The sequence below is a fragment of the Oncorhynchus mykiss genome, chromosome 3, assembly GCF_057628025.1.
Source record: "Oncorhynchus mykiss isolate SJ-2025 chromosome 3, ASM5762802v1, whole genome shotgun sequence".
NCBI lineage: Eukaryota > Metazoa > Chordata > Actinopteri > Salmoniformes > Salmonidae > Oncorhynchus > Oncorhynchus mykiss.
In genome coordinates, this window is record NC_143024.1 from 92,486,983 (window position 1) to 92,500,826 (window position 13,844).

Here is a 13,844-nt window from a genome sequence, read left to right on the forward strand (position 1 = left end):
AGCTAATAAGACCAGAGAGGGAGGTGAAGCTAGACAGCCCAAAGAGGGAGGTGAAGCTAGTCAGACCAGAGAGGGATGTGAAGCTAGTCAGTCCAGAGAGGGAGGTGAAGCTAGTCAGCCCAGAGAGGGAGGTGAAGCTAGTCAGCCCAGAGAGGGAGGCAAAGCTAGTCAGCCCAACGAGGGAGGTGAAGCTAATCAGACCAGAGAGGGAGGTGAAGCTAGACAGCCCAAAGAGGGAGGTGAAGCTAGTCAGCCCAGAGAGGGAGGTGAAGCTAGTCAGCCCAGAGAGGGAGGTAAAGCTAGTCAGCCCAGAGAGGTAGGTGAAGCTAGTCAGCCCAACGAGGGAGGTGAAGCTAATAAGACCAGAGAGGGAGGTGAAGCTAGACAGCCCAAAGAGGGAGGTGAAGCTAGTCAGACCAGAGAGGGATGTGAAGCTAGTCAGACCAGAGAGGGAGGTGAAGCTAGTCAGACCAGAGAGGGAGGTGAAGCTAGTCAGCCCAGAGAAGGAGGTGAAGCTAGTCAGCCCAGAGAAGGATGTGAAGCTAGTCAGCCCAAATAGGGAGGTGAAGCTAGTCAGCCCAGAGAAGGAGGTGAAGCTAGACAGCCCAGAGAGGGAGAAACAGCAGTGAAAGAAAGACGTCTGTTCCTCGACTCTGTCTTCCTGATGTATTATGACAGTAATGATACCCCTGGGAACAACCATGTTATGAGGAGGAGATTGCAGAATGATGCCCATATGGGAACAGCCATGTGAGGAGGAGGAGATAGCAGAATGATGCCCATGGGAACAGCCATGCTTTGAGGAGTTAGCAGAATGATGCCCCTGGGAACAGCCATGTGAGGAGGAGATAGCAGAATGATTCCCCTGGGAACAGCCATGTGAGGAGGAGATAGCAGAATGATACCCCTGGGAACAACCATGTGAGGAGGAGGAGATAGCAGAATGATTCCCCTGGGACCAGTCATGTGATGAGGAGATAGCAGAATGACAGTGCCACGGGGAACAGCCATGTGATTAGGACGATAGCAGAATTATTAGACAGTGCCACGGGGAACAGCCATGTGAGGAGGAGATAGCAGAATTATTAGACAGTGCCACGGGGAACACTCATGTGATTAGGAGATAGCAGAATTATTAGACAGTGCCACGGGGAACAGCCATGTGAGGAGGAGATAGCAGAATTATTAGACAGTGCCACGGGGAACAGTCATGTGATTAGGACGATAGCAGAATTATTAGACAGTGCCACAGGGAACAGCCATGTGATTAGGACGATAGCAGAATTATTAGACAGTGCCACGGGGAACAGCCATGTGATTAGGAGATAGCAGAATTATTAGACAGTGCCACGGGGAACAGCCATGTGAGGAGGAGATAGCAGAATTATTAGACAGTGCCACAGGGAACAGCCATGTGATTAGGACGATAGCAGAATTATTAGACAGTGCCACGGGGAACAGTCATGTGATTAGGAGATAGCAGAACTATTAGACAGTGCCACGGGGAACAGTCATGTGAGGAGGAGATAGCAGAACTATTAGACAGTGCCACGGGGAACAGTCATGTGAGGAGGAGATAGCAGAATGATTAGACAGTGCCACGGGGAACAGTCATGTGAGGAGGAGATAGCAGAACTATTAGACAGTGCCACGGGGAACAGCCATGTGATTAGGAGATAGCAGAACTATTAGACAGTGCCACGGAGAACAGTCATGTGAGGAGGAGATAGCAGAATTATTAGACAGTGCCACGGGGCAGCTGTATAAATATTGTCTGGGCAATAAAACATATTCCGCAGCTGTCTGCCTCCCTGTGATCTCATCACATGGTCTTCTAACACTTTGTAGACAGGAAATAGGAGCTCCTGCTACAATCTCTCCTCATTAAATTCAAGGGTTTAAATAATAAAGCAATTACAAACTAAACAGACAACACATTTTTTGTAATGATAAATCAGTAGACATTACATAACACTGAGGAGTAGACTCATCATCTCATGCTGTGTCAGAGACCGATGACTGTGAGACACCTACGTTGTTTGCTAAGGGTGTCTTGTCTGTCTGTCAGACAGTGGCAGTAAATGTAACCTTTATTTAAACTAGGCAAGTTCAGTTATGAACAAATTCATATTTACAATGACGGGGCCTACCCCCGGCCATACCCAGACGACGCTGGGCCAATTGTGCGCCGCACCTACGGGCACGGCCAGTTGTGATGCAGCCTGGAAGAAAGTAGGGTTGGCAGATGTCAGTGTGAGTCACCCTCTAGCTGTCAGTCACCGGGCCAGGTTCCTCCTGACGTTACCACTCTACATTATAGATGAGAAGGGCCTGTTGCTGCAGCAACACGTCATACTGTAAGCACAACATGTCAGGATAATAAAATAGTCTCTTACTTTCATTTCAAAGTCAGGATGTTTTTGTTTTTTTGCAGCGCACAATGTCACAATAATGTTGTAATTCGCTGATAAGACTGTCTCTTAATTTATTTTTCTCTCTCTCTCTCTCTCTCTCTCTCTCTCTCTCTCTCTCTCTCTCTCTCTCTCTCTCTCTCTCTCTCTCTCTCTCTCTCTCTCTCTCTCTCTCTCTCTCTCTCTCTCTCTCTCTCTCTCTCTCTCTCTCTCTCTCTCTCTCTCTCTCTCTCTCTCTCCCTCTCTCTCCCTCTCTCTCCCTCCCTCCCTCCCTCTCTCTCTCTCTCCCTCTGTCTCTCTGTCTCTCCCTCTGTCTCTCAGTCGCTCCCTCCCTCCCTCCCTCCCTCCCCCCCTCAGTTTTGTGCTGAATGCTGTATGCTGAATGCTGTATGCTGAATGCTGTATGCTGTATGTCAGGAATGAACAGTGCTAGAAAGTGTCAGTTTGATGTCTGTATTGCCTTCCCTATGTTTAGCTTGCATTGAACTATCATGCGCTCCCATTGCTGCCTTCCAGGTTGGCAAGTTCCCAAGCAACCCTTTATCTAGACTGTAAGAAAGTAATGTTCCCGAGTAGAATGTGGAACGCAGAAGAGGAATGTTCAGAATAGAATCAAAGGGGTCAATCTCTTTATGGCATCATCAATGCACTGTGACACCCATGGTTCCATCCAATACAGTACCCATTCAGAATCCCCAGGTTCCTAATGGGTAGATAGAGCTACCAGAGCTTGTGCCAACAGAGGTCCTACCTACCCACATATCTGACTATGGCCCAGAACACCAGCCAATCCAGCATGGCCTGCTCCAGCATAGATCGTCCACACATATCATCACTTGACATGGACAAGGCTGATGACATCTGGCAGTGTGTCAAGAACAAGGTGAGAGAGAGGTTATATACTAAAGCCATTCACATAATACAAGATAAGTTAACATAACATAACCATAACATATCATGAGATAATATAGCCATAACATTATTTATTTATTTATTTTAACTTTATTTAACCAGGTAGGCAAGTTGAGAACAAGTTCTCATTTACAATTGCGACCTGGCCAAGATAAAGCAAAGCAGTTCGACAGATACAACGACACAGAGTTACACATGGAGTAAAACAAACATACAGTCAATAATACAGTATAAACAAGTCTATATACGATGTGAGAAAATGAGGTGAGAAGGGAGGTAAAGGCAAAAAAGGCCATGGTGGCAAAGTAAATACAATATAGCAAGTAAAACACTGGAATGGTAGATTTGCAATGGAAGAATGTGCAAAGTAGAAATAAAAATAATGGGGTGCAAAGGAGCTAAATAAATAAATAAATAAAATACAGTAGGGAAAGAGGTAGTTGTTTGGGCTAAATTATAGGTGGGCTATGTACAGGTGCAGTAATCTGTGAGCTGCTCTGACAGTTGGTGCTTAAAGCTAGTGAGGGAGATAAGTGTTTCCAGTTTCAGAGATTTTTGTAGTTCGTTCCAGTCATTGGCAGCAGAGAACTGGAAGGAGAGGCGGCCAAAGAAAGAATTGGTATTGGGGGTGACTAGAGAGATATACCTGCTGGAGCGTGTGCTACAGGTGGGAGATGCTATGGTGACCAGCGAGCTGAGATAAGGGGGGACTTTACCTAGCAGGGTCTTGTAGATGACATGGAGCCAGTGGGTTTGGCGACGAGTATGAAGCGAGGGCCAGCCAACGAGAGCGTACAGGTCGCAATGGTGGGTAGTATATGGGGCTTTGGTGACAAAACGGATTGCACTGTGATAGACTGCATCCAATTTGTTGAGTAGGGTATTGGAGGCTATTTTGTAAATGACATTGCCAAAGTCGAGGATTGGTAGGATGGTCAGTTTTACAAGGGTATGTTTGGTAGCATGAGTGAAGGATGCTTTGTTGCGAAATAGGAAGCCAATTCTAGATTTAACTTTGGATTGGAGATGTTTGATGTGGGTCTGGAAGGAGAGTTTACAGTCTAACCAGACACCTAGGCATTTGTAGTTGTCCACATATTCTAAGTCAGAGCCGTCCAGAGTAGTGATGTTGGACAGGCGGGCAGGTGCAGGTAGCGATCGGTTGAAGAGAATACATTTAGTTTTATATCATTAGGTAACATAGCCATAACATCAGATAACATAACCATAACATGTCATAAGATAACATAGCCATAACATCAGGTAACATAGCCATAATATAACATTAGGTAACATAGCCATAACATATCATTAGGTAACATAGCCATAACATCAGATAACATAACCATAACATGTCATAAGATAACATAGCCATAACATTAGATAACATAGCCATAACATTAGATAACATAGCCATAACATTAGGTAACATAGCAATAACATATCATGAGATAACATAGCCATAACATCAGATAACATAACCATAACATGTCATAAGATAACATAGCCATAACATTAGGTAACATAGCAATAACATATCATGAGATAACATAACCATAACATTAGGTAACATAGCAATAACATATCATGAGATAACATAGCCATAACATTAGGTAACATAGCCATTACATATCATAAGATAACATAGCCATAACATCAGATAACATAGCCATAACATATCATAAGATAACATAGCCATAATATCAGATAACATAGCCGTATCATTAGGTAACATAGCCATAACATATCATATGATAACATAGCCATAACATATCATTAGATAACATAGCCATAACATTAGGTAACATAGCCATTACATATCATAAGATAACATAGCCATAACATCAGATAACATAGCCGTATCATTAGGTAACATAGCCATAACATATCATATGATAACATAGCCATAACATATCATAAGATAACATAGCCGTAACATTAGGTAACATAGCCATTACATATCATAAGATAACATAGCCATAACATCAGATAACATAGCCATAACATGTCATAAGATAACATAGCCATAACATCAGGTAACATAGCAATAACATTAGATAACATAGCCATAACATGTCATAAGATAACATAGCCATAACATCAGATAACATAGCCATAACATATCATTAGATAATATAGCCATAACATTAGATAATATAGCCATAACATTAGATAATATTGCCATAACATTAGATAATATAGCCATTACATAAGATAACATAGCCATAACATTTCATAATATAATATAGCCATAACATCAGATAACATAGCCATAACATTAGATAATATAGCCATAACATTAGATAATATAGCCATAACATTAGATAATATTGCCATAACATTAGATAATATAGCCATAACATAAGATAGCATAGCTATAACATATCATAAGATAACATAGCCATAACATATCATGAGATAACATAGCCATAACATTAGATAACATAGCCATAACATTAGATAACATGTCATAAGATAACATAGCCATAACATCAGATAACATAGCCATAACATTTCATAATATAATATAGCCATAACATAAGACAACATAGCTATAACATAGCCAAAACATGAGATAACATAGCCATAACATAAGATAACATAGCCATAACATAAGATAACATAGCCATAACATCAGATAACATAGCCATAACATTTCATAATATAATATAGCCATAACATAAGACAACATAGCTATAACATAGCCATAACATAAGTTAACATAGCCATAACATAAGTTAACATAGCCATAACATAAGATAACATAGCCATAACATAAGTTAACATAGCCATAACATAAGATAACATAGCCATAACATTAGGTAACAAATCTAATTTTATTTGTCACATGTGCCGAATACAACAGGTGTAGGTAGACCTTACCGTGAAATACTTTCTTACAAGCCCCTAGCCAAAAATGCAGTTCAAGAAATAGAGTTAAGAAAATATTTACTAAATAAACAAAATAAAAAATGTAAATAAAAAGTAATACAATAAAATAAGAATAATGAGTCAGTGTTGAGGGGGTACAGGTTAGTCGAGGTAATTTGTACATGTAGGTAGGGGTTAAAGTGACTATGGATAGATAATAAACAGCGAGTAGCAGCAGTGTAAAAACAAGGGGGGGGAGGGGGGTTGTCAATATAAATAGTCCAGGTGGCCATTTAATTAAATGTTCATCAGTCTTATGGCTTGGGGGGTAGAAGCTGTTAAGGAGCCTTTTGGACCTAGACTTGGTGCTCCGGTACCGCTTGGCGTGCGGTAGCAGAGAGAACAGTCTATGACTTGGGTGACTGGAGTCTTTGAAAAAATGTTGGGCCTTCCTCTGACACCGCCTAGTCTATAGGTCCTGGATGGCAGGAAGTTTGGCCCCAGTGATGTACTGGGCCGTACGCACTACCCTCAGATGCTGAGCAGTTGTCATGCCAGGCGGTGATGCAACCAGCTCTCGATGGTGCAGCTGTATAACATTTTTAGGATCAGAGGACCCATGCAAAGTATTTTCACAGTCTCCTGAGGGGGAAAAGGTGCTGCCGTGCCATCTTCACGACTGTCTTGGTGTGTGTGGACCATGATAGTTTGTTGGTGATGTGGACACCAAGGAACTTGAAGATCTCGACCCGCTCCACTACTGCCCCGTCGATGTGAATGCGGTCATGTTCGGCCCTCCTTTTCCTGTAGTCCACTATCAGCTCTTTTCTCTTGCTCACATTTTATGGGAGAGGTTGTTGTCCTGGCATCACACTACCAGGTCTCTGACTGCTTCCCTATAGGCTGTCTCATCGTTGTTGGGGATCAGGCCTACCACTGTTAATGTCGTCGGCAAACTTAATGATGGTGTTGGAGTTGTGCTTGGCCACACAGTCGTGGGTAAACAGGGAGTACAGGAAGGGAATAAGCACGCATCTCTGAGGTGCCCCCGTGTTGAGGATCAGCATGGCAGATGTGTTGTTGCCTACCCTTACCACCTGGGGGCGGCCTGTCGGGAAGTCCAGGATCCAGTTGCAGAGGGAGGCGTTTAGTTCCAGGATCCTTAGCTTAGTGATGAGCTTTGTGGGCACTATGGTGTTGAATGCTGAGCTGTAGTCAATGAACAGCATTCTCACATAGGTGTTCCTTTTGTTCAGGTGTGAAAGGGCAGTGTGGAGTGCCATTGACATTGCGTCATCTGTGGATCTGTTGGGGTGGTAAATGAATTGGAGTGGGTCTATGGTTTCCGGGATGACGGTGTTGATGTGAGCCATGACCAGCCTTTCAAAGCACTTCATGGCTACAGACATGAGTGCTACAGGGCGGTAGTCATTTAGGCAGGTTACCTTCACTTTCTTGGGCACAGGGACTATGGTGGTCTGCTTGAAACATGTAGGTATTGCAGACTCGGTCAGGGAGAGGTTGAAAATGTCAATGAAGACACTTGCCAGTTGGTCCACACATGGTCTGTGTACATGTTCTGGTAACCCGTCTGGCCCCACGGCCTTCTTAATGTTGACCTGTTTTAAGATCTTGTTAACATCAGCTACTGAAAGCGTGATGACACAGTTGTCCGGAAAAGCTGGTGCTCTCATGCATGCTTCAGTGTTGCTTGCCTCGAAGGAAGCATTAAAGGCATTTAGCCTGTCTGGTAGGCTAGCGTCACTGGGCAGCTTGTGGCTGAGTATCCCTTTGTAGTCCGTAATAGTTTGCAAGCCCTGCCACATTCGATGAGCATCAGAGCCGGTGTAGTAGGATTCAATCTTAGTCCTGCATTGACGCTTTGCCTGTTGAATGGTTCATCGGAGGGCACAGCGGGATTTCTTATAAGCGTCTGGATTAGTGTCGCGCTCCTTGAAAGCGGCAGCTCTACCCTTTAGCTCAGTGCGGATGTTGTGAACAACGTCGTCGATGCACTTATTGATGAAGCCGGTGACTGAGGTGGTGTACTCCTCAATGCCATTGGATAAATCCCAGAACATATTCCAGTCTGTAGCAAAACAGTCCTGTAGTGTAGCATCCGTGTCATCTGACCACTTCTGCATTGAGCGAGTCACCGGTACTCCCTGCTTTTATTTTTGCTTGTAAACAGGAATCAAGAGGATAGAGCTTTGGTCAGATTTGCCAAATGGAGGGCGAGGGAGAACTTTGTATGAGTCTCGGTGTGTGGAGTAAAGGTGGTCAAGAGTGTTTTTTTCCCCTCTGGTTGCACATTTCGCTAGTAGAAATGAAGTATATTTACAAAATAAACTAAAGTTTGCCCACATTAAACTAAAGTTTGCCCACATTAAACTAAAGTTTGCCCACATTAAACTAAAGTTTGCCCACATTAAACTAAAGTTTGCCCACATTAAACTAAAGTTTGCCCACATTAAACTAAAGTTTGCCCACATTAAACTAAAGTTTGCCCACATTAAGGTCCCCGGCCACTAGGAGCACCAATTCTGGATGAACATAGCCATAACATAAGAAAACATTTGTATTATTTGTAAAAAAGTGGAGAAAAAAAACACATTTTCACATCGGGTCAGGCAATTACTCAGAAAGGCAGCTGGGCAGAATGATTGTGTTGATGAAACTTAACACATTTATGTTTCTCTGCTGTCAGCCAGCCCTCACTGCTGAGTAGGAACCTAAGACGCAAACTCCAGCACACTGACACTTTCAGGACATTCAGGAAGTGGCCCACTGACCTATATTCATCTAGTAAAATAATAAATAATAAAATAAAATTGTATAAAAATGTAATACAATAAATGTATTATTAGTCTTGTGATCTCAGGTCAGCTGTTGATCCCGGATTGGCTGTTGATTCCGGATTGGCTGTTGATCTCAGGTCGGCTGTTGATCCCGGATTGGCTGTTGATCTCAGGTCAGCTGTTGATCCCGGTTTGGCTGTTGATCCCGGATTGGCTGTTGATCCCGGATTGGCTGTTGATCTCAGGTCGGCTGTTGATCCCGGATTGGCTGTTGATCTCGGGTCGGCTGTTGATCCCGGATTGGCTGTTGATCTCGGGTCGGCTGTTGATCCCGGATTGGCTGTTGATCTCGGGTCGGCTGTTGATCCCGGATTGGCTGTTGATCCCGGATTGGCTGTTGATCCCGGATTGGCTGTTGATCCCAGATTGGCTGTTGATCCCGGATTGGCTGTTGATCCCGGATTGGCTGTTGATCTCAGGTGGGCTGTTGATCCCGGATTGGCTGTTGATCCCAGATTGGCTGTTGATCCCGGATTGGCTGTTGATCTCAGGTGGGCTGTTGATCCCGGATTGGCTGTTGATCCCGGGTCGGCTGTTGATCCCGGGTCGGCTGTTGATCTCGGGTCGGCTGTTGATCCCGGGTCGGCTGTTGATCTCGGGTCGGCTGTTGATCTCGGGTCGTCTGTTGATCTCGGGTCGGCTGTTGATCTCGGGTCGGCTGTTGATCTCGGGTCAGCTGTTGATCCCGGGTCGACTGTTGATCTCGGGTCGGCTGTTGATCCCAGATTGGCTGTTTATCTCAGGTCGGCTGTTGATCCCAGATCGGCTGTTGATCTCAGATCAAAGTGAAGTTTGTGCCCTGCTTGTTTCTGACTGTGAGCATATACGAGGACATCTCTCTCTCTTCTCCCAGTTTCTGCACCTCACCACATTCCTCCAAATGTGATGAAACTGTAATTCTACTCACAGTGTCACAGCTATTTCCCTCTTCTGTTCCTTGTCTCTCTCTTCCCTTTCTTGTCTCTTCCTCTCTTCTTTTTCGTCAGGTGGCCTCCAGTCTGTGTGGCCCCCATGTGACGGCCATGCCCCACCTACGTGATGCCCAGATGTTCCGTCCTCTCTGCGTTATCGGGAAGCGTGTGGAGCGTTCGCTGCGTGTGCGTAAGGTCCGCTCCCTGTTCCCCCTAGGGCCCTTGAAGGACCTGTTAGATGACCCGGCCGGTTCCCCAGAGGTCTCCCTGAAGACTGAGGGGCCCGTGCGCTGCGACTTCCTGCACGAGGAGTTCCTGGATGCCGTGGGGAGGGTCCGTGTGCAGGTCAGCAACCTGAGGAAGGAGGCGGCAATATGTCCCTTGGCTCCACACAGACAGCTGTCCCTCAGGGACAACCTGCCTTGGCTGGACTCTGTACACCGCCTCTACCTGGTGAGACACTGGACTTAGATAAACAGAATGAATGATGTATCGCTTTTCTCGATCTCTGCTATATATTTTTTTATGCACTATATCGGGTACCTCGGACCAACTGCCATGTCTGACACAAACAGGAAGTGGGGGAATGGGACTCGCGAGGCTCCCATTGCATATGTGCACCATAGAAGTCTTGATTTTTATGACATCATCCACTCGGCAAAAACTGGTTGAATCAACGTTGTTTCCATGTCATTTCAACCAAAATATTCAATGTGATGACATTGACTCAACGTGAAAAACATATTTGATTTTGTTAAAGGAATCAACATAAAGGATTTAGATTTTAGATTTGTTTACCTTTTTAACTTAAATCCAATGCCATGGTGAATCATTTTGATGATTTCACATTAAAGTCACTTTAGCTGAAAACTCAACCAAATGTTAATCAAAACTAAACACTGATGTCTGTACCCAGTGGGCATGGTCTAATCCAAGGCTTTCCAACCCTGTTCCCGGAGAGCTTCCATCATGTAGGGTTTACACTCCAACCCTGTTCCTGGAGAGCTACCCTCCTGTAGGTTTACACTCCAAACCTGTTCCTGGAGAGCTACCCTCCTGTAGGTTTACACTCCAACCCTGTTCCCGGAGAGCTTCCATCATGTAGGGTTTACACTCCAACCCTGTTCCCGGAGAGCTTCCATCATGTAGGGTTTACACTCCAACCCTGTTCCTGGAGAGCTACCCTCCTGTAGGTTTACACTCCAAACCTGTTCCTGGAGAGCTACCCTCCTGTAGGTTTACACTCCAACCCTGTTCCTGGAGAGCTACCCTCCTGTAGGTTTACACTCCAACCCTGTTCCTGGAGAGCTACCCTCCTGTAGGTTTACACTCCAAACCTGTTCCTGGAGAGCTACCCTCCTGTAGGTTTACACTCCAACCCTGTTCCTGGAGAGCTACCCTCCTGTAGGTTTACACTCCAACCCTGTTCATGGAGAGCTACCCTCCTGTAGGTTTACACTCCAACCCTGTTCCTGGAGAGCTACCCTCCTGTAGGTTTACACTCCAACCCTGTTCCTGGAGAGCTACCCTCCTGTAGGTTTACACTCCAACCCTGTTCCTGGAGAGCTACCCTCCTGTAGGTTTACACTCCAACCCTGTTCCTGGAGAGTTACCCTCCTGTAGGTTTACACGCCAACCCTGTTCCTGGAGAGCTACCATCCTGTAGGTTTACACTCCAACCCTGTTCCTGGAGAGCTACCCTCCTGTAGGTTTACACTCCAACCCTGTTCCTGGAAAGCTACCCTCCTGTAGGTTTACACTCCAACCCTGTTCATGGAGAGCTACCCTCCTGTAGGTTTACACTCCAACCCTGTTCCTGGAGAGCTACCATCCTGTAGGTTTACACTCCAACCCTGTTCCTGGAGAGTTACCCTCCTGTAGGTTTACACTCCAACCCTGTTACTGGAGAGCTACCCTCCTGTAGGTTTACACTCCAACCCGTTGTAATTAACCCAATCCAGCTTATTAACCAGCTAATTATTAGTTTCAGGTGCGCTAGATTAGGGTCCAAAAACCTACAGGACGCTAGCTCCCCGGACATAGGTTTGGGGAGCCCTGGTGTAAACCTACAGGACGCTAGCTCCCGGGCACAGGTTTGGAGAGCCCTGGTGTAAACCTACAGGACCCTAGCTCCCCGGGCACAGGTTTGGAGAGCCCTGGTGTAATCCTACAGGACGCTAGCTCCCCGGGCACAGGTTTGGAGAGCCCTGGTGTAAACCTACAGGACGCTAGCTCCCCGGGCACAGGTTTGGAGAGCCCTGGTGTAATCCTACAGGACGCTAGCTCCCCGGGCACAGGTTTGGAGAGCCCTGGTGTAAACCTACAGGACGCTAGCTATCAGGAACAAGGTTGGAGTGTAAACCTACAGAACGCTAGCTATCAGGAACAAGGTTGGAGTGTAAACCTATAGGACGCTAGCTCCCCGGGCACAGGTTTGGAGAGCCCTGGTGTAAACCTACAGGACACTAGCTGTCAGGAACAAGGTTGGAATGTAAACCTACAGGACGCTAGCTATCAGGAACAAGGTTGGAGTGTAAACCTACAGGATGCTAGATCTCAGGAACAAGGTTGGAGTGTAAACCTACATTACGTTAGCTATCAGGAACAAGGTTGGAGTGTAAACCTACAGGACGCTGGCTATCAGGAACAAGGTTGGAGTGCCCTGGTCTAATCTCTTTCTATCTCTTGGTTCCAGGTGAGTGAGGTGTACTGCAGCTCTGATGCCAAACTGCGTGTGCTGGGGATGGAGAGGAGGACAGAGCTGAGGCTGGGGCCCAACACCCCTCTGGCCTTCTCCTGCCTCAGGCTCTCTGTCTCTCCCTCGGGCCTGGTGGAGGTGTGTGACGGCTGGGAGGGCAGCTACCTACACCCCAAGGCCAGGTGGGCCAAGTTCGACTCCCCGGACTATGCGTCTCTGGTAGCAGGTAGACCGGTGTCTGAGCCCAAGATGATGGGCCTGCTCTCCCAGTTTGGTGAGCTAACCTCCACTCTGTTGTCCAATGAATTAATATATGCAAATAATGTGCCTTTTTTTTTACCTCCTGATAATTAACCTCACTTCCTGATCTCCCACGTTCAAGTTCTCCCATCCCATTTCATGGCACAAACACAATTCACACTTCCCTTACTTTCCAATTCAGATTCAGATCCATTTATAACCACCTTCCTCCCGTTCCCCCTTCAGCGTTCAACTTCTCCCACCCCTCCATAATCTCCCTGTCCAGCTCGGCCCTCCACCTTCCGGACCCATCCCCCAGCAAGGAGCAACACCAGCACCGCAAGGTGACAGACTACCAGGAGGCGCAGGAGATCTCCAGCGAGGCCCTGCTGCCCCTGGAGGAGGAAGAGGAGGAGGGAAGCTGAGGGAGGAAGGGGGCTGATAGGTAGAGGGGGAGAGGGGGAAGAGAGGAGTGTGAGGAAAGGACATTGGTGTCTCAGGGTTAAAAGCCAATTAAATGAAATTGACAGATGAGCAATGCCTAATTCCATCCGCAGTTTATTATAATACACAACAAACACAGATATTGTTAATCTACGACAACCTTTCCAGTTATCTAGTCACACAGAGAAAAGGTTATTGTGATTCCAAGAGAGTGAGTCAATTTATTGTTGAACTAGGCATTTTTATTCATTGCAGCGTGTCTGTAAAGTCCTTGATCTTGGGGACTTAAATATACAGCAGTCCTTGATCTTGGGGACTTAAATATACAGCAGTCCTTGATCTTGGGGACTTAAATATACAGCAGTCCTTGATCTTGGGGAGTTTAGTGTACAGCAGCTGGTCATGTCTTCTCTCTCTCTGACTCACATTCATCAAACACCCATGGAGAATGTGAAGGAGGGAGGGAGGAGGAGGGAGAGAGAGCGATAGATGGATACAG

The 13,844-nt window shown here is 45.9% G+C and overlaps 1 protein-coding gene across 1 annotated transcript; it reads left to right on the forward strand.

Annotated features, from left to right (window-relative positions):
• Positions 1–3,180: 3,180 nt before the first annotated feature.
• Positions 3,181–13,435, forward strand: LOC149984727 (uncharacterized protein C11orf42-like). Its single transcript, XM_090230606.1, has 4 exons — positions 3,181–3,294; positions 10,039–10,416; positions 12,659–12,935; positions 13,148–13,435. Exons 1-4 carry the CDS (start codon positions 3,181–3,183, stop codon positions 13,324–13,326), a joined length of 948 nt encoding a protein of 315 aa, XP_090086732.1. The 3' UTR covers positions 13,327–13,435.
• Positions 13,436–13,844: the final 409 nt, after the last annotated feature.